The sequence below is a fragment of the Mastigoproctus giganteus genome, chromosome 12, assembly GCF_048544385.1.
Source record: "Mastigoproctus giganteus isolate SK-2022 chromosome 12, ASM4854438v1, whole genome shotgun sequence".
In the NCBI taxonomy this organism is placed as follows: Eukaryota; Metazoa; Arthropoda; class Arachnida; order Uropygi; family Thelyphonidae; genus Mastigoproctus; species Mastigoproctus giganteus.
In genome coordinates, this window is record NC_143586.1 from 156,752,950 (window position 1) to 156,780,427 (window position 27,478).

At 36.8% G+C, this 27,478-nt stretch overlaps 1 protein-coding gene across 1 annotated transcript in view; it reads right to left on the reverse strand.

Moving 5' to 3' along the window:
- The window catches only part of LOC150077534 (low-density lipoprotein receptor-related protein 2-like), a 496,886-nt gene that overhangs the window by 209,463 nt on the left and 259,945 nt on the right, over positions 1-27,478 (reverse strand). The window contains exons 18-19 of the mRNA XM_090385933.1: positions 26,302-26,427; positions 7,213-7,326 (exon numbers count right to left, since the gene is read on the reverse strand). Coding sequence (XP_090242059.1) covers positions 7,213-7,326; positions 26,302-26,427 — 240 coding nt within the window. The remainder of the gene's footprint in view (positions 1-7,212; positions 7,327-26,301; positions 26,428-27,478) is intronic.

A 27,478-nucleotide genomic window follows, 5' to 3' on the forward strand; every position in this document is an offset into this window, starting at 1 on the left:
CCCACCTCATTAAATAAATCATGGCCAAAAGATGTATAATTTTGTTCATAGGTTCTTTAATTCATAATTTAATTTAATTCCATTCCATCCAGTTTGCTTGAGGATGAACGTTCTCAATCTTCAATGTCAGTAAAAGATATAAATCATTCAACTTTTAACATTGAAAACCAGTTCTTTAAATTGATTCCTCTCCAAAAGCAAGTTTTAATGTCACAGGTTTAACATGAAAGTAAGCATTACATGCGACATTACTTAGCATCTCACTTAGTGACACACGAAACCGTTTTGAAATTAATGGTAGATGCAAAAAATTTTCTTCTGCAACCTAGCAGATGAAATTTGTACAAATTATGGTAATAATTTGTAAATGTAGCCTTGTGACACAAAAAAAAAAAAAACACTTTATGATCATACCTTATATACATCCTACTATTCATGATCTCTTCCTTTTCTTAATTGTTCATTGCAAAACTTTAATAAATTATGTTAATTACATTCAAGCAAACCGTTCCTTTTATTTTACCCTTCAAATATGTTCTTCTCTTAGGTTTTTTTTAGTTTAGTTTTAGTTTTTTTTTTTTTTAGGAGCATTAGCAACTAAGGCCATATTGCTCCGGGATATGCGGTGGTCATTCCCTGACCTTTCCGCATCGTATTTGGTGGTGACGGGCTTGAACCCCGGTCTAATCAAGAAGCGTGTGCTACGCACTGCTGCTCCTTCCCACCTGGCTACGGAGGCTCTTCTCTTAGGTTATGCTCGTCAATTCTCATATCAGAAGATGCAAAATACAATACTTAACATTTGGAGTGCTTTCCAAATATCAGTTGCTATTTCTTAGAAGTTCTTGTTGTATAAAATACATCTGAATTTTGTTATTATTGTTTGTTATATGGTTTTTTTAGGAGCATTAGCAACTAATGCTATATTGCTCTGGGGATATGCAGTGGTCATTCCATGACCTTTTCGCATCCTCCGTATTTGGTGTCACGGGCTCAAACCCCAGATCTGTATTTTGTACAAAATGCAAAACAAAAAAAATGCACTGTGTACAAGTTCTTGAACACAAGGTTTAGTTGTCACTGTTCCAAAGAGTAAATATTTACTCTATACTTTGTTTGTTTGATAAAGTTTATTAAGCCTGGTTGCATTCATTTTGCATGCACCATATATTGTGCATGCCCATTATTCCAAAATAGTAATGCAGAAACAGAAGCTTTTCAAAGCTCAAGAAAAATAAGTTCAATTACTACTCATTCAAATTTGAAAATGTTTTTAGAAAGTAAAAAAATAAATAAGATGTAACTAAGTACAGTCAGTCCTCGTATAGCACGATAGTTGTGTTCCTAGAAACCCTCGTGCAATGCAAAATCGTGCAATATAAACAACAGGCCCTATGGGAAAAATAGGGTTAGGTGCCGACCAACCAAGTTTGAACACACATTTGTAACCAAAAGATTACCAAACACAATAAATAATCGTAATAAAATACTTACGTATTTTATTACGATTATTTATTATTATACGTAATAAAATACGTAAGCATTTTAATTACTTAATTATTTTATTATGACTATTACGTAATAAAATATTGCTAATGCTTTTGCTTCTATCGTAAGCAAATTTTTGTTTGATTTTCTATCCAAACAGATGACAGCCGTTCCATCCCTTCCAATATTTTGTGTCTTAATCTGATGGATTTTAATTACTTTGAGTTGTTCCTGCTATGAAAGTTTTTATTTTCTCTGCATTCTTTGTAATTCTCTGCATTGCCTCATTTAGGTCTGTAGCAAGTGCAATATCACATGGGCTTTCATTTTGCTTAAAGCGTTTCACAATTTCATATTTTTTCTCTATCGACAGAGACGGACTGGCCATAAGCCTTACCGGGGAAACCCCAGTGGGCCGGAGGCCGGTGTGATTTTGGCCATAAACGCTAGTATGAGGTCACTACAAATTTTTCCTGTTAAGAATTTTTGACCCAGTCTGTCTCTGTTTATCGATATTGCTTTTGTTTTTCTCTGTGAATCTGCAGTGTCTTCACCAGGACGCTTTCTTTTCACACCTTTTAAGTATTTTACTCATTTTTAGGGAATAAAGCACAATTACAAAATGAGGAGTCACGCTTGATACACATTAACAAAGCTGGGTGCCTGTAGCAACTGAATAAACAACACCGTAAAGGCAGAGATTAACACCTCACATTTTACTAAAGCACATTTCTAGGGGTTACTACCATAAAAGAATTTCCAGTTGCATTCCTGCTAGTGGAATCTGTTATAAACTGGTAGTAAACTCGATCTAATTGCATTTGCGATTATACCGATAGCTGGAATTGTGTTGGTTTTTATGTTATTTTGGTGAAATGAGTTTCCCCTTCACTGATATAAGAAACATACATTTTCAGAATCTTCTCTTCATTCCTATCGTGTTGCGTTCGGTTGTGGCGATTCCGCGTTCGACTGCCATTTCTTGTAAACACAAAGGCGAATCGTGCATAAGCGAATTCGGTTCGTGTTATATAAGATATCGTTCCCCTATTTATGAATTGTGTATGATCGAATTCATGTAGTGAAAACATGTGTTATACAAGGACTAACTGTAGTAGTTTTTTTTTAGAATGGAATTTTTGAATATAGTATGTTAATAATTTAAGTGAAGTAATTCAATAAAGAAGTGTCCTCTGGTTCAAATGCTGATTGTTAGTACCTGCACTGAACTAAGTGCATTACATTGCAAAAAAAAAAGCAATCTCTCCTTTATTGCTGAAAGGGGAAAAAAAGAAAGGGATCCTTTTCTCTTTATCAAAGAGGAAGTGATTTCTACACAGGCAGCATCTTTTTAGCATTAGTAGAGGCATATGATACAAGAAAGCAAGCTTATGCAGCATCAGCCAAAAAAAAAAAAAAAAACACCACTTCGATTTCACCGCTCCGTTCGTTTGAAATACCTGTTCAGCTGAGCCTTAAGTTTATTTTGGCTATCAACTTCCACAACAAGGGATGGAAGTCTGTTCCACCAACCAACTACCCACTGGCTAAAGGCAAATTTCCACTCATCTATCCTACAACTGTTTTTCCTCAATCTCAATTTATGCCCTCACAGGTGATTATTCTGAGTAAGAGGAAGAATCCCATCGGCATTTAGCATGCTCAAACCATTCAAGGCTTTATACACCTCTATCAGATCACCTTGCCGGTGCCTAGTCTCCAGACACTGTAATTTGCAAAACTTAAGCCTTTCTTCGTCAGAGCAACCCTTTGTTCCATTCACTAATCTTGTTGCCCTTCTCTGTACTCATTCCAGCAGCTCTACATCCTTCTTGAAATGAGGCCTCCAGATCTGTATACAGTACTCAAGGTGTGGCCTGACCATTGCCTTATACAAGGGAATAATCACCTCCTTATCCCTGCTAGAAAAATTCCTGTATATCATTGACAAGCTACTCTTGCAGGCCATCTGCACTGCTCAGAGAACTTCATATCTGCCTGCACAATTACCCCCCCAGGTCCTTTTCATTCTATACCACCGTTAGTGTAGTACCACAGAGTTGATACGTTGATCTGGGGTTGCTGTTTAAAATATGTAGTAGTAGTAGTGGCATGTGATGCAAGGAAGCAAATGTATGAGCTTATGCAGCATCAGCCAAAAAAAAAAAAAAAAAAACACACACACCCATTCCCTCCAAATGCCATCCAGTTCCTCAAATTTATTCAACCTATCAACTTCCACAATGAGAGATGGAAGTTTGTTCCAGCAATTAACCACCCGCTGGCTAAAGGCAAATTTCTGCACATCTGTTCTACATCTGTCCTTTCGTAATTTGAATTTATGCCCCCTTAGGTTCGTAATCTGAACAAGTGGAAGGATCCCATCAGAATTCCCATCAGAAGGATCCCACCTGTACACAGTACTCAAGGCGTGGCCTGACCATTGCCTTATACATTACATTTGTCAATGTTAAACTTCATTTGCCACTTCTCAGCCCATCTGCTCAACCTTTCCATCCTGTTGCAGCAGCATAGCATCAGTAGTATCCTTAACATTCCTGCCAACCTTTGTATTGTCTGCAAACTTGGACATTAAGCTTGATATACCATCATCAATATCATTTATAACAGAAATCAATGGACCCAAAACTGAACCCTGAGGGACTACACTAATAACATTAGTCCACAATGAGCAGTGTCCATCGATTATCACTGACTTCTCCCCCTCAACCATCCCTTTATCCATAGCAGCAATTTGCCTCCAATGCCACACTGATCCAATTTGTGCAGCAGTCTTCCATATACAACAGTATCAAAAGCCTTTCTAAGATCCAAATATATAATATCAAAGTTATTCCCTGCATCCAGTTCTTTTGTGACTGCATCATAGTATCCAATCAAATTGGTCAGGCAAGACTTTCCCGTAACAAAACCATGCTGTGTCCGAGCTATAACTGAAGTCTTGTCTAGATGATCCTGCAGTGTTTCTTTAATCAGTGCCTCCATTAATTTTCCTGGAACAGAAGTTAAACTCACAGGTTTATAATTACTTGTGTCAGCCTTTGATCTTCCTTTCTGAATTGGGGTCACATTTGCAACTCTCCAGTCTATGGATACCTCCCGAGTCCAAGAAAGCTCTCATAAATATGGCTAAGGGTTTGCTTACTTCCTTTGCTGCCTCCTTTAATATCACTGGATAGATCCTATCCATCCCAGGTGCCTTTCTTGTGTTTATCTTCAACAATTTCTCCTCCACTCTACTCTCAGTTATTACACAATTATCTAGCTTACTGCCAGAGTTGAATACACTTCTGGCATTCCCCTCACTGAATAACTCCTCATGTGTGAATGTAGATGCAAAATATTCATTTAGTTTGTTAGCTACCTGAGCAGGATCATCAACAGTTGAACCATCGATATCAAGAGGACCAATCTGATTCATCCCCTTCTTTCTAGATTTTACATAAGTAAAGAACTCTTTGATGTTTTTCTTTGCATCCTTTGCCAAAGATTACTCGTAATCTGCCTTCGCCTGCCTAACCTCCTTTGTAACTTGGTTAAAGACCAGCTTATATCTATCATAGGCTTCTGTGTCACATGTTAATTTATGTATCCCATGCATTTTTCTTCTCTGCCATATGTCTCATTAGTTCATCTGACATCCATTTAGGCCTAAACCTTGAACAATATTTCTTAGTTGGTATGTAAAGCCTATAAGCTTCCAAGATAAGTTCTTTGAATGCTTCCCATTTTGAATTTGCTGTTGGTAACATTGTCAGCTAGTCCCACTGTATAGAATTTAAATACTGTCTCATACCGTTGTAGTTGCGTTTATGAAAGCAAAAACCCTTCCCTTTAGCCCTCATGGTAGTTACCTCTTTGAGTAAATCCCACTTCAGCACACTGTGATCACTGCCACCTAGTGCTTCTTTTATCTGCAGATTCTTAATGCATGAAGAATCAGTACTGATAATCAGATCAAGAGTATTACTGTCTAGTTGCCTCCCAAACATGCTGATGTAGAAAACAATCATCCAATAAATCCACAAAAGCCTTGCTAGTGTGTGAGTGACCAACCCACAAATTCCAGTAAATATCTGGGAAATTAAAATTCCCATTATAAGACTGATTTACTGGCCCACTCTATTTCCCTGTACAGTTTCTTATTATACTCATCAGTGTCATTAGGCCTATAGCACACTCCTACTCTCAATTTTGATCTCCCAATGCTTATGTCACACCAAACTGACTTGACACTGCACTGTCCAGCAATGTTGACTGGCTTCACTTCCTTGGATTTGGAGCTTCTTAACTAATAGCATAACCCCTCCTCCTCCCTTCCTATCTGTACACATTGTACTCCCCAAATTCCAGTTCTGCATTCCTTATATCTGTGTAACACCATGTCTCTGATATCCCAACAATATCTTTATTTACCAAACTCAAATTTACTCAAATTTATTTACCAAACTCCTAGCATTGGTGTACACGCAAGCATACATGCACCTATTTCTATTCCTAGCCACCCTAAACACAACCCATGTGTTTCCTTGTACTGCAAGGACTCCCAGCAGTCTGAAATATCCTGCATATTGTTTTCCAGGCTGCTGTTCATTCCAATAGAAGCAATGCAAGAATCACTTTCACCTCTGCCAGTGGCTACTGTTAATCTATTAGTCCTTTTATCCCCCCAAGCTAGCAGTTTTCCGACCCACCTAACACTGCCTCGATAGCATCAGCAAATATTCTTGCACCCTTTCTATTTAAGTGTATTCCAACCCTGTAGAAGCAATCTCTCCTGTTAAAAAGTACAGACCAGGCTGGAAAAAATTACTTCTTGAGCCTTGCACAATCTTTCCAGGGCCGAATTGATCAACAAAGCTCTCATCATATACTCCCTCCTGTGGTGTCTGGGCAGAATTGCAGACACTTTCAAATTCAACCCTAATTCACAGCTTTTTTCCAACAGTGACTTGTACTTGTTAATTCTGCCGGTCTCCTACTCTTAATATCATTAGTAAATATCTTAATATCTTTGATAATCAACAAGGTAATTGACCAATATGGCAGGTGGGGGAGAGAGAGAGAGAGAGAGAGAGAGAGAGAGAGAGAGCGCACGCACTAAAGCCAGAGAAATTAAAATGCTCAAGGTATCAAGTGTTTGATACTAATTGTGTTTATAAGGGAATTGATGGTGCCTCAAACCTTTGTGGCCCAAAAAGTCTGTCACTTGTGTTAATGAACAGACATTTCTTCCAGATTTGACATTTGTGAAATGTATGTCATTCTCTTCATTTATCATATAGTCGTGTATCCGAGAAATTGCTTGCAAACACCGATTACATGTTCAGAAACACTGTAATCATTGGATTAATAAACCAGTTATAGAAAGTCTATAACTGGTTCAATTAATCTACAAACTAATTATAGTAATGAAACTCTCCATATAATTCTCCCCTTCTTTCAGACACAAAATATCTGGCAAGAAGTTTTTTTAATTCAGCTTCCATACCTTATTTATTGTGGCACAAATGAATGGCCAAGGAACTTTATGCAATATATTTCGGCAAAGCAAACAAAAGAGGGTCAAGCAACTGATCTAAGACTGGTAAAGTATGATACCTTCTTTGCAGATTATCAACAATAAACATTAACAACAAACTTGAAAATAGAAATTCTACTCCAGTTATATATGTAAGCAAAAATAAGAGTATGTAACCTTACTACAATTTTCTTCATCAGAACGATCACCACAATCATCTATAAAATCGCACCTCCAGGAAATGACAATGCAACGGCCATTTCTACATTTAAAATCACCAAGTGGACAGGGAACTTCTGAAAAAGAAATTAAGTTATTAAGAGACAAGCTTACCTTTCCAATAGTGCAAAGTTAAATCATTTAAAAAATATCTTGTTCAATTAATAGAATTTTGAGTTTAAATTTATCTGCTATCCCAGGAGTGGCTGACCCATGGCATAAATGTGGCTTGCACAGCTTATGTTAGTGTCAAATTGCTGCTATAGATAAAGGGATGGTTGAGTTGGAGAAGACAAAGTGGTAATCAATGGACCCTGCTCATCGTGGACTAATGTTATTAGTGGAGTCCCTCAGGGTTCAGTGTTGGGTCCATTGTTGTTTTCTGTATTTATAAATGATATTGATGATGGTATAGCAAGCTTAATGTCCAAGTTTGCAGACAATACGAAAGTTAGTAGGGTTGTTACGGACACCAATGACAGTACGCTGTTGCAACAGGATCTAGAAAAGTTGAGCAGATGGGCTGAGAGGTGGCAAATGAAGTTTAACATTGACCAATGTAAAGTACTACATATGGGAAGCAGTAACCACAGAGTAACATATCAACTCTGTGGTACTACACTGACAGTGGTGAAGAACGAAAAGGACCTGGGGGTAATTGTTCAGGCAGATATGAAGTTTTCTGAGCAGTGCAGATGGTCTGCTAGAGTAGCTCATGGTGGCTTGTCAATGATATACAGGAATTTTGCTAGCCAGAAAAAAGGTGATTGTCCCCTCGTATAAGGGCAATGGTCAGGCCACACCTTGAGTACTGTATACAGGTCTGGAGGCCTAATTTTAGGAAAGGATGTAGAGCTGTTGGAACAAGTAAAGAGAAGGGCAATGAGATTGGTGAGTGGATCAAAGTGTTGCTGTTACCAAGAAAGGCTTAAGTTCGTCAAATTGCAGCTTCTAGAGACTAAGCACCTCCGAGGTGATCATATTGAGTTGTATAAGACCTTGAAAGGTTTGAGCAAACTTAATGTTGATGGGATTCTTCCTCTTGCTCAGAATAATCACCTGAGAGGGCATAAATTCAAATTGAGGAAAGACAGGTGTAGGATAGATGTGTGGAAGTTTGTCTTTAGCCAGTGGGTAGTTGGTTGGTGGAACAGACTTCCATCCTTTGTTGTGGAAGTTGATAGCCTAAACAAATTTAAGGCTGAGTTGGAGACAAGTATTTGGAACGAATGGAGGGGTGAAATGGGAGTTTTTTTTTTTTTTTTTTTTGGCTGATGCTGCATAAGCTTGCTTTCTTGCATCGTATGCCTCTACTAATGCTAATCTGCTGTCAAAAAAAAAAAATAAAATAAATATAATTAATAATAATATAAATAAGAAAAAAGAGAAATAAAATTAAGTCTCTCTTAGTTTTATTTTACTAAAAATTTACAAACATTTTTTTATTCCTCATTAACTAGGAAGTAACAGCACCCCATTTGTTTAATTTTTGGGAAAAACTTGGATTTTTTTTTTATTTGTCTTGAACAATGCGAATATTTCATCTCTTTAATGGATTAAAAACTTATTTTATAAGTTTCAATAAATCCATGAATGGTTTGAGTATGCTGATGGGATTCTTCCTCTTGCTCAGAATAATCTGAAAGACTTAGGAAAGACAGTTGTAGAATAGATGTGTGGAAGTTTGCCTTTAGCCAGCAGGTGGTTGATTGCTGGAACAAGCTTCCATCTGTCATTGTAGAAATTGATAGCTTAAGTAGATTCAATGCAGAACTAGACAGACATTTGGAGCGAGTGGATGGGTGAAATGAGGTTTTTTTTGGCTAATGCTATATAAGCTTTCTTTCTTGCATCATGTGCCTTTTCTGATGCTAAGTTACATTTTCTTCCCACTGAAGGCCTCTCTATGCAAAGTTTCAAATGCTCTCAACATTTCTTGTTTGGAAGGTTTAACTCATTGTTGATATTGTCATTAGTTCTTTAAACACACTCCAAAATGTTGGAGTCACTCAGATATTCAGCTACTATAACATTATCAACTCCTAAAAATTCCTCAAGAAAAATTTCTCCACTGATCAAACCTCACTTGGAACTCTTCCCAAGATTACTCAACATCTTGTAGTAGTTCACTGTTAATTAGCATTGTAACAAAACAATTGTTATTCATTGTTTCCATCACATCTTGACTCCATACTTTTGCAAACTCTGATATGCATATCTGCAAATCTATAAACAGAATCTATAGGTTGGTTGGTTTCTATTCTCAGTATAATTTTTTCATTTTCAAATCCTTGGCTGCAGTTTAGACAAGGTATCAGAAAGAAGAAAACATCAATGATCAAAAACTTCAATTGGAAATTTTGAAAATTTCCAATTGAAGGTGGGCAGGGCGGTTGTCAACAATCAACGTGATTCTGTTTTTTTTTTGTCATCTTTCTATCGAAATTTAAAATTCACTGCTCAAATATTTCACTTGTCATCCAAGATTTTGTTGTAGTCCGACTCTAATGACTTTACACCTTTGAAACATCAGGGTTGTTTACTTTTGCTTATTACCAAAAGCTTCAGTTTTCATTACCAGCCATATCTGCACTAATATGATCAGTAATGAAATTCTCTCCTTACTATTAGAGTATAGTTCTCTCCTTACTATTTTTACCACCTAAACATTTATAACCTTTAAAAGTCAGTTCTTGTTCAGCAACCATTTAAAAAATAGAAAATTTTCATAAATGTTAAATGTCTTTGGGCTCATAGCCCATTATTTTTTTTTTTTCTAAACTGTTTCTTTCCAATGGATATAGTCTTCTTCAATTGCAACTCCACTTTCATCAGAAATACTTTTTAAAGTAAACATGGTGTTCTTTAAATTTGTCCAGTCAACCAGAACTGGCTTGGAATGTTTTATGCCTCAGAAAAGATGCATACTCCCATAGCCTTTTCTTTTATTAATGGCCCTGATATCGGCATTGTTTTGGTCTAGAATCAACTTCATCACTTAAAAACTGCTTCATCTACATATTCACAAAGGCATAATTTCACACACTTCCAACTGGGTCCTGTTTCCTCAAAGAGTTTCAAAATCGAAACAGTTTTTCAGAATGGTTAACACACTATTGGCAGGAATACCAAGTTTTAAAGCAATTTATTTATTTTATTTTATTTTTTTAAAACCAATCTACAGTAGTAAGCACTTTTTCACACTATCCCAAGGATTTTCTCTTAGACACAGAAGGTTACTTGCACAGCAGCTAAAACAAAATCGATTCTGGGACCACTTGTACTTACCATATAAACAGAAACATGTGAAATTTAGCCAAAGTGTGGATGACTCATTTCCTTGAAATAAGAGATGAATTTCTGATATAAAGGAAACCACTCTCTCCTAATTCTCTAATAGGAAGCTTGCAGTAGAAAACAGGTTGACAAGATGCAATGTCCATGTCAGAAATATGCCTTAATCTTTGCCAATGGCTGTGAACACAGACAGCAGTCTGTGTTCACACTTTTTTTTTTAAGTTTTTTTTTAAGTTCTTTTTAGCCATTGCTGGGCATAGGTCTCTCCCAAAATCTTCCATCTTTTTCTTTGATTGGCCACAGAAATGGCCATTTTTTGTGGCTGGCCAGTTTCCCCTCCTGCAGTGTTTTACTGACTTTAAATTGTAGAATGTTTTAGCTCTTAATTCGTGGAATTAATCCCTTTAGCTGTTAATCCTTGCTTTTTACAGCATCAGCTTTACTGCCTGAAGGACAAAGGTTGGTTGGTTATTAGGAGTTTTATGGCACATCAGCATCTAAAGCTATTGTGCACCAAAGGACAAAGATGCGAACAATGTACACCCAGGTCTCTTGAAATCAGTTCGTTATATGGAAATTCTTCTTTATACAGAAACTATTTTCAATGTAACAAACAAGGGAAAATAAAAAAAAAAAGTTCGCTACACAGAAAAATTCACTATCCGAAAGTTCATTAAAGAGAGGTCTGACTGCATATATGATACTATAGTTACTTTTGTTGTCAGGTTTATTTCAAATTTGGCACCCTTCACAGGCATAAAATTTGAAATTATGTATGTTACTTCTTGCAAAGCAGTGGTCATTTTGAGAGAAAAATCTGGTTTCTTGTTATCATTTTTACTATGTAAAGACAATAAAGTTTTGAAAAACAACCTGAAACTTTAAATGAACAATGTCAGGGCTTGTCCGGTACCGTGCCACACTTTGAGCAAAAGCGAAATAGTTAAAGACAGTGGCAGGGCACCTGATGGGTTCACTTTCTGTATGAAAACAAACAAAATCACTTAACAGGTATCCCATCACCACCACATTAAATCTACATGCAATTTTTGCAAACCTAGGTAGCAACTTGTTCCAAAAGCTAAATGCACTTTGACTAAGGCAAATTTTTAATTTCTCTTCTTCACATCTTTCCTTGAATGTCTCCTTGTTTGCATCATCCTAGAAAAAGAAAAGGCCCTTCATTAAGTTTTTTTTTTAACTTCTTTAAAAACTTTAATACCTCAACTCAGATCCCTATGCTGATTCCTAGCCTCCAAACTTTGTAGCCTGCAGAAGTGGACTCTTTTTCCTTAACCTGCTAGCAGTACACTAGATTCCACAACTGTGTGGAATCCAGTAAACACCACTTTTTTTTTTTCCAGAAAAAGGTTTTTATTTTTTAAAATTCTGCCTGTGGTACCTTGTTTTTCTTTTCTTAATGAATTGCATTACTTATTGTGTGCAATTTTTTAATTTTTAATATTAAAAAAAGTAACTAGTCAAATAGCACCTAATAGTTCTTTGCATTTATAATTTCAAGAAAACTTTTCACTTCCAAACCATCTCAAATTAAAGTTGGAGTATATTTAGGAAGGTAGAAGAAATTCAGATTTTTAATCATTAATTAATTCACAACAGATTTTCAAAAAGCACTTGTCAAGTCCTGTGCAAATGCTACTGGTTTAAGAATATCTTTGAAATCTACAGTTAGTTTTGTTGCTTCCTTTGTACACGTTCATAAAAGTTAACATCTTTCCTGAAAATGGCATCCAGACTCATACAGTACTCAAAAGGTGTGATGTGACCACTGATATGTATGGTGGGATAATTATCATTAACTTTGCTATTAAAATTATCTTCAACAGTACTGGTATACACTCCCAACCCACCTGGGATTACTGTGATCCATATGAAAAACCTTGCATTTACTAACATTAAATCTTCACTGCCAATTTTTGGATCAGTTGTATAATTTGTCTGTCTTGATGTAGAAAACCTAGCTCTCTTAACAATACTGCCCACCTCAATATAACTAAAGACTATATGAAGCATTGCCCATTTATAACTACTTTTTCCACTTAAATTTCTAGTTAAATATTTCCATCAAATATTATGAGAAGCACTATTTTAAAGGCAAATTATACAAAGAAATTAGTAACTTGGCAATACTAGCTACCAAGGTGCAAAATGTGTTTCATAAATGCTATGGCCTTTAGGTAAAAAATTAAAGCTCATAAAAATGGACTGAAAAATAGTAACCCACCAAGTTTCATGCAGTTTCAATATCATCTTTTTTCAATTATAGGTCCTGAAGTCAAAGTTGGCTTCAAGATGAATGAAGAAAGAATGAATGAAAAATTAATGAGGACAGATGGACAAAATCTGTCACCATGCAGTCACTGAATATTTGGGAATAAAAAGGATTAATGCTAAAGGAAATTCATGAGGATATGGTTACATTTGAGGAGAATGCCCCTTCCTATTCTATGGTTGAGAAGTGGGCAGCAAAATTTAAATAATAGAGAGAGAGAGAGAGAGAGTCTGGAAGATGACCTACATTGTAGAAGATCTGCAGCATCTATCACTCCAGAAGTAGTTGGATCCACTGCGCATGATCTGGTGATGAGTGATCAATGAGTGACAGTTTGGTATAACTGCCTGCATTTTAGGCATCTCATCTGAATGAGTGTACCACAGAGGCTCTTGCTATGAAAAAGGAGTCAGCATAATGGGGTCCCAAAGTTGTTGACAGCAGATCTAAAATGCACCAGAGGTGTTAAGTAAACATTTGCATCATTTTCAAGAGAATCCAGCTGATGAATTTCTTTGCAAGATTTATGACCATAAAAGAGATGGATGTATCACTTTCAGCCAGAGACAAAGGAGCAGTACACAGTGGAAACAGCTCCTCTCCCATTCTAAAGAATGGCCAAGTCATTTCCTTCATTTGCCTATTTCCTAAATTGAAACAATATCTGGATGGCATTCATTTTCCTACTGACAGTGACATCATTGCTGTAGTTGATGCATTCTTGGATGCCCAAGAGAGAGAGAGAGAGAGAGAGAGAGAGAGAGAGAGAGAGAGAGAGAGAGAGGGGAAAACCCACCTTTCTTTGCTGTTGGAATCAACACATGACAGCATCAGTAGCAAAAACAGACTCCAAAGGGGACTATACTGAAATGTATACAGGTTCTTTAATGAACACTTCATACTCAGGCTACATTTTTGAAACACCCCTTGTATATGTGTTGTATGTAATACTGTTGCAGTAGGTATATGCAAACCTATATTTTGATTCTGAGAATACCAAGCTCTTAGATCGCGCCTCCGTAGCCAGGTGGGAAGGAGCAGCAGCAGCAGCAGTGCGTAGCACAAGCTTCTTGATTAGACCGGGTTCGAGCCCGTCACCACCAAATACGGAAGATGCGGAAAGGTCAGGGAATGACCACCGCATATCCCGGAGCAATATGGCCTTAGCTGCTAATGCTCCTAAAAACCAAATAACAAACAAACAAAAACAGCCCTTAGATCTATTGAATATGTATTGAGACGGGTCAGGTCATGAGGTATCAGTATATTGTATCAAAAAATTATAGATTCTTTTGTTGATTTGCTGGATCCTCCATGCTACTTGTTTTCCATTTGGAGGGCTCTGGGTTTGAATTCTATCAGAGAATGAAGAAATTCTTGAACTACTCAAATTGGGACTGTAGTCAATCTGAGGTGGAAGCAGCAGTTTATCTTCTGAGTTATTCCAGCTTTTTCATCGACACAATATGCATCTAGACCTGTGAACATACACTTCTACAGACAATATCAAACTATATCACAAACAGAACATACAAGCCATTCAGGAAATTCAGTAGAATAATAACAAGTTGAATAGCATATGAAAAATAATACAATTTAACTGTTATGTTGCCTTGCATGGCATTTAAGTAGGTGTGGAAAAACCAGAGTTTGATATGTGGAATCAATATATTAAGAAAGCAGGAAGAAATTGAGCAAAATTTAATTTGTTTTCCAAATTTCTGAAATTTCAGCAATTTGTACTTTATCTACTTAGTCCACACAGCTGAAACTCCTAATAGCATTAGCATTAGTAGAGGCATTTGATGCAAGAAAGCAAGCTTATGCAGAATCAGCCAAAAAAAAAAAAACCCACTTCCACTTCACCCCTCTGTTTGTTCGAAATACCTGTCCAGCTGAGCCTTAAACTTATTTAGGCTATCAACTTCCACAACAAGGGATGGAAGTCTGTTCCACCAACCAACCACCCGCTGGCTAAAGGCAAATTTCTGCATGTCTATCCTACTTCTGTCTTTCCTCAATTTGAATTTATGCCCTTTCAGGTGATTATTCTGAGCAAGAGGAAGAATACCATCAGCATTGAGCATACTCAAACCATTCAAGGCTTTATACACCTCTATCAGATCACCTCGCTGGTGCCTAGTCTCCAGACACTGTAATTTGCAAAACTTAAGCCTTTCTTAGTAAGAGCAACCCTTTGTTCCATTCACTAATCTTGTTGCCCTTCTCTGTACTCGTTCCAGCAGCTCTACATGCTTCTTGAAATTAGGCCTCCAGACCTGTATACAGTACTCTAGGCCTGACCATTGCCTTATACAAGGGAATAATCACCTCCTTATCCCTGCTAGAAAAATTCTTATATCATTGACAATACACCATGAGCTACTCTTGCAGCCCATCTGCACTGCTCAGAGAACTTCATATCTGCCTGCACAACCACCCCCCAGGTCCCTTTCATTCTCTACCACTGTCAGTGTAGTACCACTGAGTTGATATATTGCTCTGGGGTTGCTGTTTCCCATATGTAGTACTTTACATTTGTCAATGTTAAACTTCATTTGCCACCTCTCAGCCCATCTGCTCAACCTTTCCAGATCCTGTTGCAGCAGCATAGTGTCAGTAGTGTCCTTGACAACCCTGTCAACCTTCGTATCGTCTGCAAACTTGGACATTACGCTTGATATACCATCATCAATATCATTTATAAATACAGAAAACAATAATGGACCCAACACTGAACCCTGAGGGACTCCACTAATAACATTAGTCCACAATGAGCAGTGTCCATTGATTACCACTCTGTCTTCTCCCACTCAACCATCCCTTTATCCATAGCAGCAATTTGCCTCCAATGCCACACTGCTCCAATTTGTGCAGCAGTCTTCCATGTGCAACAGTATCAAAAGTCTTTCTAAGATCCAAATATATAATATCAAAGTTATTCCATGCATCCAGTTCTTTTGTGACTGCATCATAGTATCCAATCAAATTGGTCAGGCAAGCCTTTCCCTTAACAAAACCATGCTGTGTCCGAGCTATAACTGAAGTCTTGTGTAGATGATCCTGCAGTGCTTCTTTAACCAGTGCCTCTTAATTTTCCTGGAACAGAAGTTAAACTCACGGGTCTATAATTACTTGTGTCAGCCTTTGATCCTCCTTTGTGAATTGGGGTCACATTTGCACATCTCAAGTCTGTAGGTACCTCCCCTGAGTCCAAGGAAGCTCTCATAATTATGGCTAAGGGTTTGCTTACTTCCTTTGCTGCCTCCTTTAATATAACTGGATAGATCCCATCCACCCCCATTTTCAACAATACCTATTGTTGAAAATGTTTTCCTTGAATGTTCTGAAAAAAAATTCCAGAAATCTTGATTATTGCTTGCACAACTAGAAAAAATTCATTATTAAGTTAAATCTAATTATATGCATGTGCCATGAACAGTTATTTATATTAAATTCACCTTATTGCTGCATCCTTTCCTCCAATCGGTAATGCTCCCTGGCTTTGTATCATTGAAACATCAATGATACAAAGCCAGGGAGCATTGTATCATTGAAATGGGAATGAAATTATTTATACTGAGTTTCATATTTGTGCAGTAACACTGCTGTTAGTGACAAAAAAACCCTGCCACTCAGTGTTCACTCTGATTAGACATCTAATCAGAGTTAACACTGAGTGGCAGGGTTTTTAAATTTCTATTTGCTCACTTGCAGGTCTAAAGGGAATTTCAAGTTTAAAAATTAATTAAAAATATATTTTTAATATGGAACATGTGTTCAGATAAGATTTGAAAATACAGGTGGCATCAAAAAACGAAAAATTTTGAATTATTTTTATTGTTAATTTTTTCGTATTTTTTTGCACACACAGAAGACTTTCAAATTTTTTTTATGCACCTAACTCAGGGTTAAAGAAATTCTGTTATTTCTGTTACAATTTTTTGGAATGTTCTATAGCATCTGCCTGAATTCAGCACTAAATTTATAGAATATACTCAAATTTGTTGCTGTTGTTAGGGTTTTAAGTGCATTGGCTACTTAGGCCATATTGCCTTTAGTAAACTTGTTCATACTGCCTGTGTTGGTTGATGTAGAAGCGGTTAGAAATGGCTATACAGTCCTATTCATTTTAGGAAGGAGAAGAATTGAGGTTAGATTTTTGCCTATGATATGGCGAAACAACAAAGGTTCCTTTAAGCTTGCCAGAGAACTGAATGACACTAGTTGAGCATCGTTGTATAGAGTATATTCCAGAAGCATGTGTTTGACTGTTAGTGGTGTATGACAATGATTACACTGGGGAGCGTCATTCCCTGACCAGATGAACAGATCAGTTAAATGAGTATGGCCGATTCTGGCTAGGATTACTTCTTGTCTGTTTGCAATGAGGCTGGAAGGAAGCCCATAATTTTGGTACAGGAAACTCAAATCTCACATCCTCAGGACATAGAATGTGGTGCTGAATTTTTAAAATTTCATTTTTTTGAAGTTTATGCATGTAGCCTGATTATTCAGGTGTAATTGGTACTATGTATGGCAAGCTCAGATGGGCCAGTAGCATAATTTAGTGCAGTAATTTTATCACACAAAATTAATTTTACTGATGTGAATTTGAGGAAACTTAATTGTGTAATAAAATAAGTATGCTTTTTGCTAAGTAATAAACTAAAAAAATTTTTGTAAATTGCATTTGAATATTTTTATTGAATAATACAGCAGTACCGATCCTTATAATCTCCACAAAGTGATAACCACCAACATTTAAGCTAAAATAAGAATCTGGACTACTGAATTGATCTGGTGGGTAATATTAAATTAAAACTGAAAGTAAACAAATTTAAAGTCTCATGCTCAAATTCTACATCCATATTGGTACTAGAATTGACTAATTTTTTTTAATACAAGGTATAAATGGTACAATGATTTTAACTTAAGACAACTGAACTGCCTTAACTAGAACCATTGCAATGGTCAATTTGGCCATTTGTCTACTTTAAATTGGAGTTTAAGCTTTTTTTTTTTTTTTAACTACAGAAGTGTGAATCCATGACATTTCCTAACTTTCCATTAACTAATAAAAAAAAAAACCACACATTTGTCTTAAATTTTAGTTCTATACCTAAACTGCCAAAGCACTCAATTTGACTATAAAATTGATAAAATTAGCTAATTTTTATACAGTTAATCAACTTTTTTTTCCATTTATTTACCTTGTGACAACATTTGGGATTCTAATCACCTGTGGTTTATGCGAGTACATGCCCAGATGCATATGCCTGCACATGCCACTTCAGGTCTGAAGTTGTGTAGAGTCACTACTATGCCAAACTTTACACAAGGAAAGGTATTTCAACAATTTTTACAGTGCTAATTCAATTGCATTACTAAAATGTGGTGATCTCATGGTCTTACCCAAGAGCAAATTCAAAAATGTCCAGACTAATTTTTTTTAGAAGAATTAGAAAATCTATCTGAAAATGAGTCTAGAGAGGGAGTGGAGATGAATTTAAAGAAGAAAGTGACAATTGGATCCTAATGAAAGAGGCAAAAGAATCTAATAGCGAAAATAATAATTCTGATCCTTTTACTTCAAGTGATACTCTAGTTGATAATACATGGCATCATAATTGTAAGAATTGCATCTATTAGTGGGCAGCAAAGATATTTGAAAATTTGGGCACATATGAGAAGTTATAAAATCTGGTAGTCCTTCAAGTTGGACATGCACTACAAAGGAACATAATTCACGATAAACCTGGGCAAATTCCTTATACAAGATGACTCCTTATGCATTGTGTATGGATTCTGTGGTAAGTGCGTTTTGTTTATTTGTAGACCCTTCAGCGATAAAACACAAAACTGCACTAAAATCTAAGCATGAAGACAACTGATCTACCTCCATTCAGGAATGATGCTTTTATTGCTGTACTTTTAGTTTGAAGAACATATGATGTTAGAAATTTAGAACTGGATAGTTTGTGGTCAACTCTATGGGAGCTTCAATATTTTTATGATACAATGCTGCATAACTTTTACAAATTTAAGTGGTTCATAAGATTCAACATACATTCTTCAAGGAAGGAGCATCTAGGAAATGATAAATTTGTTTTAGCTTCAGAAATATGGTGCTAATTTATTTCAACTAAAGCTAATTCACCAGTATATGGCCAAAAAAACAGACAAATTTGGTATAAAATTTTGGTTGGCAGCTGAAAATTCAAAATATCTGCTAAACAGCTTTCCTTACTTGGGGATGAACAATATGCAACACAGCTAGTCAACCATTTCTGAATATGTCATCCTAAAACTAATGGAACCATTTTTGAATCAATGTAGAAATATAACCACAGATAACTTCTTTACCAGTCTTGAATCAGCAAAGAAATTAGTCGAAAAAATTACTACCATAGTGGGAACTGAATTGTGCTCAATAAAGAAGCTCCAATGTCCATAAAAAAGGCAAAATTACATTCCACTTCAGTTTTCAAACTTGATGATTGCACTCTGACAAATGAGGTCAAAGCAAATAAAAATATATGGCCAAGTTTTTCAAGGCCATAATCTTGAGTACACTTCAAACAAGTGTTGCAATAAGTAGTGACGCAAAGTAGCCTGACACAATATTACAATGAAACAAAGTGCAGAGTTGATTTTTTAGACCAAATGGCTAAAAAACAAATTTTCAACAAAAGCAGGCTCATATAGATTGCCTGTTCACATCTTTTATAATATATTAAATTTTGCAGTAATCATTGCTTTCATTATTTATAGAGAAGTGACAAGGAACGTTATGAACAGAAGAGATTTTATATTGCATCTAGCTGAAGAAGTCAGAAAAGAATGTAGATTTACAGAAAGTAACAGCTCAAACTAGTAACAATAGTGGCCATGTCAAACCTCTCAATCCAAATTAGGTTATGCAAGGCAAACAAAACTACAGAAATGAGCACTGTAAAAAGTATGTATGTATTCAGGTAGTGTATAGAAATTGTTGAAAAAAAAAAAAAACTCATGTTATAAAGTTTTACAAATTTTTTTTTAAAACTTCAATTTATTTCCTAGACAAAAATGTTGTTCAAATTTTTGCTATCAGAAACATTACTTTTACATCTATTGCCATAAGAACAATACTATGTACTGTTGCCAGTTGCTTTATTATCAATGTTCATAATAAAATGTTGAAAACACAACTTAAGTCTATTTTATCGACATCTATCAAAATGACCAGCAACAGCAGTTTCAGGTATTTTTGCTAGCCACTGGTCCTAGTGTTAAACTAAATACATACTACAAACTTGAATGAATTCTTGAAAAAATGAATAATTTTATAAATATTGAAAATTAATATCAGTATTAATAGTAGCAATAATACAAGAAAGAAAGCTTACACTGCATCGACTACACACACACTATAGATTCCTTTATAAGTAATCTATAGTGTGTGTGTGTGTGTGTGTGTGTGTGTGTGTGTGTCCTCTACATCATAAATTAATTAATGCCTGGTCTCTTTGGCCAAGAGGTTACTAGTCCCAGAATACTCTTTTCTTCCTTTATCTATTCATTATATTCTCTATTTCTTGATGACTTTCTACCTCTGACTGCCCTGTCACAAGTTCCATGCATTCTGTTAATTGTGGTTCTGCTCAATGAGCAGAACCACAATTATCTTCACCAAAGCAGAATGCACCTCCTCACTCATTTTTCAAGGCCAAGTTTTAACCAGATGAAATTACCAGCACATGGTAAACATCTTCAGCCAGCCTTCACCCACTGAGCACAGTACCAGTTTTAGACCTTTCATCCTTTTAAACCACAGCAATATACAATTCTCTCAATATTTTGGGGACGAACATGCATAATAAATCTTCATGCCCAAGTTTGTCCCCTCTAAATCTTCCCTTGATGCTTTCAGTTATCTGCATACTCAGTCATCAACAGATTGTCTTTTGCCATTCTTTTAGCTTCATCTGCTCTGATTCTCAAATTGGTATTCCAGAAGCCTTTTTTCCTATAGTCACTATTCTTTGAGATGTGTTCAGCACATCTCAAAGAACAGAGTGACCCACTTCTAACATCACACTCAAGCACAGCCCATCCTGATAATATACCATGTATCCATGATTTTTCCCTGAGAAGAGAAACTCATCCATATACCTCAGCAAACCAGATACTAATTCACTATATGAGCTTAGTGGGATAATTATCTCCATGCTGGCAAAATTCCTGTATGACATTGGAAAAAAATCCCCATGAACTGTTCCTAGCAGCCCATCACCACTGCTGAGAGAATTTTGTCTGGTTGCACAATTAACCCCATGTCTTTTGCATTCCCTACTAACCCTTGAGGGTGATACCACACAGTTGGTATATTATATTTATCTGGAATTACTGCTATCCAAACTATTATATTAATAAATAAATAATAAGTTTTCTGTTTACACTATGGGACAACAGTACTCAGCAGTCATGGGCTTGAACCTGGGTCACTTACTGCATGCATGACCACTTGGCTATGGTGGCCTGGGATAAGAGAAAGATAAATTCAAAACGTCCCTTGTGATGAAATTAACTTATTTAATTTGTTATTTCTGTATTGTTTAATAAATACTTGTTTGTTTTGCTTAATATGTATGTTTATTTATTTGTCCAAGAATTATAACAAACGTACAAATTCTGTAGCCCTCAAAAAACTACTTTCTAATATTAATTAGCAAACATATATAAATTGTCAATTGCCGATGGGTTAAAGCATACACCTTATATTAATTTATTAAGGGAATAATAATAGGGCCCCTAATATATTAAAAAAAAGACATGAAGAAATCCGAAATATTCATTAAATACTGCCAACATCTGGTTCATTGCTGTACTAGGATACTGGTTCTGGTCAAATCATGCTTCATAAGGGACAAAATCCTGAACCTACAGAATTCGTTTGGAGATTCTACAAATCTAAGGGAAAATTCCACAAAAGAACTTGATATATACTTTGGTCCTTGAGGTTGTCACAGATGTTCTCTCACATGCCAGACAATCTGTACTTGCTATGTAGGAGTCTAAAATGCTGATAGAACTGATATTCAGGTGACACTCAAGTCAAGTGGACACAATTTTGGCAAAGTCCGGACAGTCTGTGACAGCCAAATCCTCTGCTTCGACCTTCATGATGGTGGGACTGTTAGTAATCCTGGGTATAACCTCCATGCACAAACACACTGTGGGTGACCGCCCAGGAGTGAACCAACGTAAGCAGGGGTCGAGGTGTGGTGCCCACTTCACATGAAGAAATGCCACCCCTCTGTGTTACCAGGCAATACTAGGTGGTAGATGACTCAGCAACTGGTGCAATACCACCACGTTGCTTATTGGAGGATTGAAGTAGTGGAACCAATGTTTAGTCTCTAGAGCTAAGTTTTGGTCAACCCTTCCCCATCTCTTCCATCATGTAGTATGACTGATGACGTGAGGTTATGATGGACATCATGGTGAGATCCAATCTTCCTTACATTTCAAGGGTACAGCTCTAAAACTGTATTTGTAGGCTGGCTGCTAGTTAGTACACTGGATTGAACCTAGTGGTAACTCTTCAAGAAGCTTCCAGATCAGCTAGTGTATAATCTTCCTATTTCTATTCTGCCAAATAGTGACTAGAGGGAGTCTGAGTAGTGTGTATGCAGGGGAGTTGGGGGTATTGTTGAGGCCACATTATGTCAAGGGTCTGGGTATATTGTTACCATGTACACCATATCCAAAAATTATTACTTCATACAGCATGTCCCCCCCCCCACACTTTTTCTTACTATTAAATACACCATGAATGTCAAACTAATGGAGTAATATTACTTGCAAAAAGATCTAAACCTCCCAAACACTTCCTAGTCAGTTTCAAATATATGTGGTTTCAATTCTAATCTTAACGATGTCCATTTCCAGTCTGCCAAACCGAATGTACTTTTTCTGACAGAATCTCAGTTATTGGTTGATTAAACTACTGCTCATCTCAGTTGCCCAAATTATCAAATTATTTGCTGTATGATTCCTTTCTCCTCAAAGGTGGTACTCTGCATATGTCCATTCCAATATTCTCTGTCAGAGGCTTAGTAATTTGGAATCTCCTCTTTTTGATCTTTGCTGGCTTAAAATCTCTACCTCATTCTGTCAAATTCATCTGTTGTCTCTACTGTTCCCATTTCCACTAATCAATTGGAGCTCTTCGACTTCCTCTCTTTGCAACTTTACTTTCTCCAGTCCAACTTTCCTAACAGAGAGGTAATTTTCCTTGGTAATTTGAAATGTTCACAACTCCAGCTGGCTTCCGTTTTCTACTCACAGTGACACGGCTGGTCGAGATGCTAAGGCTTTTGCAATTACTAATGAATTTGCACAGACTGTTCATTTACCTACAAGAATACCGGACAATCCTAATCATACAGCCAAAACGCTTGATCTTTTTTCTCACAAAAAACCCTTCTAAGTTCATGGTCGAAGTGAGTGGTCCTTTAGGCACCTCAGATCACAACTTGGTGATCCAACTTGGTCTCTTCTCCAATGGAGCCTTTATCTCATGGCTATTCCCAACCTAGTGTTGTTTGGCATTACAAGAATGCAAAATGGGATGACCTGCAAGATTTCTTTTCTTCTTTTCCTTGGTCGGACTGTTTCAAAACTTCTGATGTCAACGTTTGCTCAGATCGTGTCAGTGAAATTATTCTTGCAGGAATGGAATCTTTTATCCCACACTCCACTTTAAAATATCGTCCTTTATCCAAACCTTAGTTTTCCAATAAATGTGCCAAGGCCGTTCTAGAGAAGAATGTTGCATATCGTAATTGGCTTGTTTCTAATTCTTCAGTTTCATTTTCTGCCTACAAAGCTTGCAACAGTTGTAAAGCAGTTATTAATCAGTCCAAACTAGATTTTGAACAGGCTAAGAGTAGAAAACTTGCTTCTTGCCCTAATGGTAGCCGAGCATTCTGGTCTCTTGCCAAAGCTATTGGCCGCAACGTTTGCCCATCTCTGCTCCCACCTCCATCACAATCAGATGGTTCAGTTGTCACTTTAGCCAAGGATAAAGGTGACCTGCTAACATCCCATTTTTCTTACAACTCACGTATTAATGATCTTGGAAAAACACCTCCCACCACATGCTCCATTCAATGTCTCCTGTGGTCTTCCTTCAAAAGGAAGTCAGAAGGATTTTGACTAATCTTGATGCTAATAAAGCTCCAGATTCTGATGGTATTTCTCCACTTGTTTGCAAAACCTGTGCTCCTGAACTTACTCCTGTCCTTTGCAACCTTTTTTCACTTTCTTATTACAAAGGTATTTTCCTTCTGCTTGGAAATTTTCTCATATCCAGCCAATTCCTAAGAAGGGTGAAAATTACCTCCCATCACAATTACTTCTACTTTTTCTAAAGTAATGGAGAAATCAATTAACTGCCAACTCTTAAACTACCTAGAAACCTTCCTGATCACCAGTATGGATTCCGTCAGTGTTGATCCACTGGAGATATTCTGGCTTACGTTACTCATTTATGAACAAATTCAATGGAAAAGTTCGGTGAAACACAAGCAGTTGCTCTTGACATCTCAAAGGCTTTCGATTGTGTTTGGCATAAAGGTCTTCTAAACAAGCTTCCATCTTATGGTTTGCCAACTGTTTTTTTGTAATTGGTTATCCAGTTTTCTCTCTGATCGCTCACTGAGGGTGATGGTAGATGGCTCTGTCTTTTAAGTTCTCCACTAATGCTGGTGTCCATCAAGGTTCAGTTCTTTCCCCCACTCTTTCCCTCTTGTACATTAATGACTGGAAATTCTACCCATAGTTTTGGCAACGATAGCACACTGCATTCCACTTTCCATTTTGAGAAACCTTGCCCTGTTCAATCAGCTTCAACTTCTTGAATACCTGTAACCAATTCTTTAAATGCCAATCTCCAGGTAATTCTCCAGTGGGGCAAAGACAACTTAGTTAATTTCAATCCTTCTAAAACTCAGTCTTATCTTACATCTCGCAAAAAGGATTCTTCTGCTCCAATTTCTAGGCAAGTTGATATGTCTTTTGGGGATTATCTTATTATTACTCTGACTTCTAATCTCTCTTGTACAAGCACATTACAAATATTGCTTCCTCTGCATCTAAAAAACTTGGTTTTTTCTTTTGCTCTTGGCATTACTTTTCTTCCAAACAGCTGTTTACTCTGTAAAAATTGCAAATCTACCCTACCATGGAATATTGTTCCCACATCTGAGGGCAGCACTCCCAAAACCTCTCTCAGGCTTCTAGATTCCATTCAGAAGATGGCAGTTAGGTTAATTAATGACTCCTCTCTAACAGTCTCTCCACTCGCTGTCTCATAGAGGTACTGTTTCTGCTGCATGCCTCTTCTACAGATACTTCCATGGGCAGTTTTCTTCTGAATTGAAGCTCTCTCTCTCTCTCTCTCTCTCTCTCTCTCTCTCTCAAAATAGTTCGAACATGTGCCGCCACCAGCCAACATCCATTTACTGTTCAACTTCAAACTCCCAGAACCAACTTTTCATCTTCCTCCTTTATTTCTTCAACTGCTGTTTTCTGGAATAACCTTCCTTCATATGTCTTTCCTGAAGATTAGTCTATAGAAGTTAAAGTCTAATGTCAACAAATATCTTCTCTTGTCTTCTCAACCTCCAATCCAAGCATGGTACTAAGTACTATAGGTTCTAATACCTCTTATGTTTGGGAGTTTCATAAAAAAAAAACACCTACTATACAGATTTCAACAGGAAATCCTGTTCCAAGTGAGTGGCTGGCCTATTATGTGCACACTTGCATGTACCCATATATGTAAATGTATTACCAAAGGAACATGTTCATGTTTTTACATGAACATGTTCCTTTGGTAATACATACCAATATGTTGTTGTTATTTGGTTTTTAGGAGCATTAGCAACTAAGGCCATATTGCTCCGGGATATGCGGTGGTCATTTCCTGACCTTTCCGCATCCTCCGTATTTGGTGGTGACGGGCTCGAACCCCGGTCTAATCAAGAAACATGTGCTACGCACTGCTGCTCCTTCCCACCTGGCTACGGAGTCGCCATACCAATATGTGATTTATGAAGTGCCACCACAATTCAGTACCAGGGATTACATGACTCAACTAGCACTTTCTGCAATGGTGAATTAGATGTTTTTGTTGGAATCACAAATGTGAATTTTTAGTGGAGAATACCTTCTCCACTATGGTTCTTACATCCCATGTCATGCATTTTGAATATAGTGATGCCACTCTGTGCTGATGGGAAAAAAGGTGCATCTAGGAACCTAGATTAAGTATTTTACAGATTTCTCTATGGAATCATACTTCAAAGCAATCTAATTAAGGACCCACTTTATATTATGAAGTGGCAGCAGTACTATATAAATAGAAAAAAATAAATTCTCCCCACAACCAAAAACTTATGTATATATTTACCACAGGATTCCTCATCTGATCCATCTTCACAATCTGGTGATCCATCACATTTCCACTTAAAAGAAATGCACTGTTGTCCATTATGGCAAGGAATTTCATCCTTAGTACATGCATCTTTTGCTGGAACTTATATATATTATATATATATTAATTATATATATTAATAATGCAACAAAATAAATATTGATATACAAATTCTGAACATGTGCTTGTATCTAGTTGCATATTTAGAAGTTGCCAATTTAAAATAATGTCTAATAAATTGAAGAGAAATGGTAATAAAAACTCATGTCCATTATGAAAGAAATCATGATTTCAAATGAAGCTTAGCATTAACCATTAGTACAGACATGTGATGCAAGAAAGCAAGCTTATAACAGCATCAGTCTAAAAAAAAAAAAAAACTTCCTATTTCACATTCATTTGCTCCAAAAGTTTGTCCAGTTCTTCACTGAATTTAAGCTATCAACTTCCACAAAGACAGATGGAAGTTAGTTCCAGCAATGGGACTTTGAAAAGGAACAATTACTGTATATCAAATGTGATAATTTAGAATTATATTTCCAAATATTAACTGGAGTTTTACTGTAAATAATACTTACTGTAAAATAAAGTGGTTGCTATCAACTAATTTTCTTTATTTCAAAATTGCATACCACAACTACAATGGGTGGACAGAAATCAGGTAAGCCCACCTTTCAACCGGATATTGGCAGTCACATGGAGAGGCATCGAGTCCGCTAGTTCGCAAAAGCATTCCAGAAGTATTTCCATTCATGCTTGCTGCACTGCTGTCCATAATTTCACCACATTCCTGGGTGGAGGATCCAGAGTTTGAACGGACCTTTCCACAGCATTTCAAAGATGCTCCACAGAATTCATGTTCTGTGAACAGGGAGACCATTCCATGGTGGTAAAATCTGCTGAATGCTCTTTGAACCATGTTTTAGTCACCATGGCTCTGTGGGGAGATGCACTCCTGCTGGAAGAGTATTGCCTTGTAGTGCACAATGACCATGAAGGGATGCAGATGGTCTGCAAGGAGGGACATGTAACCGAGACCTTTCAGAGACTCATCTAGACAGGTGCCAGTCGAACACTCCCTAGACCATTACTGACCGTCCACTTGCTTGAACAGTTCCTTGTTAACATGATGGGTGCATAGCTTCCACCAGAT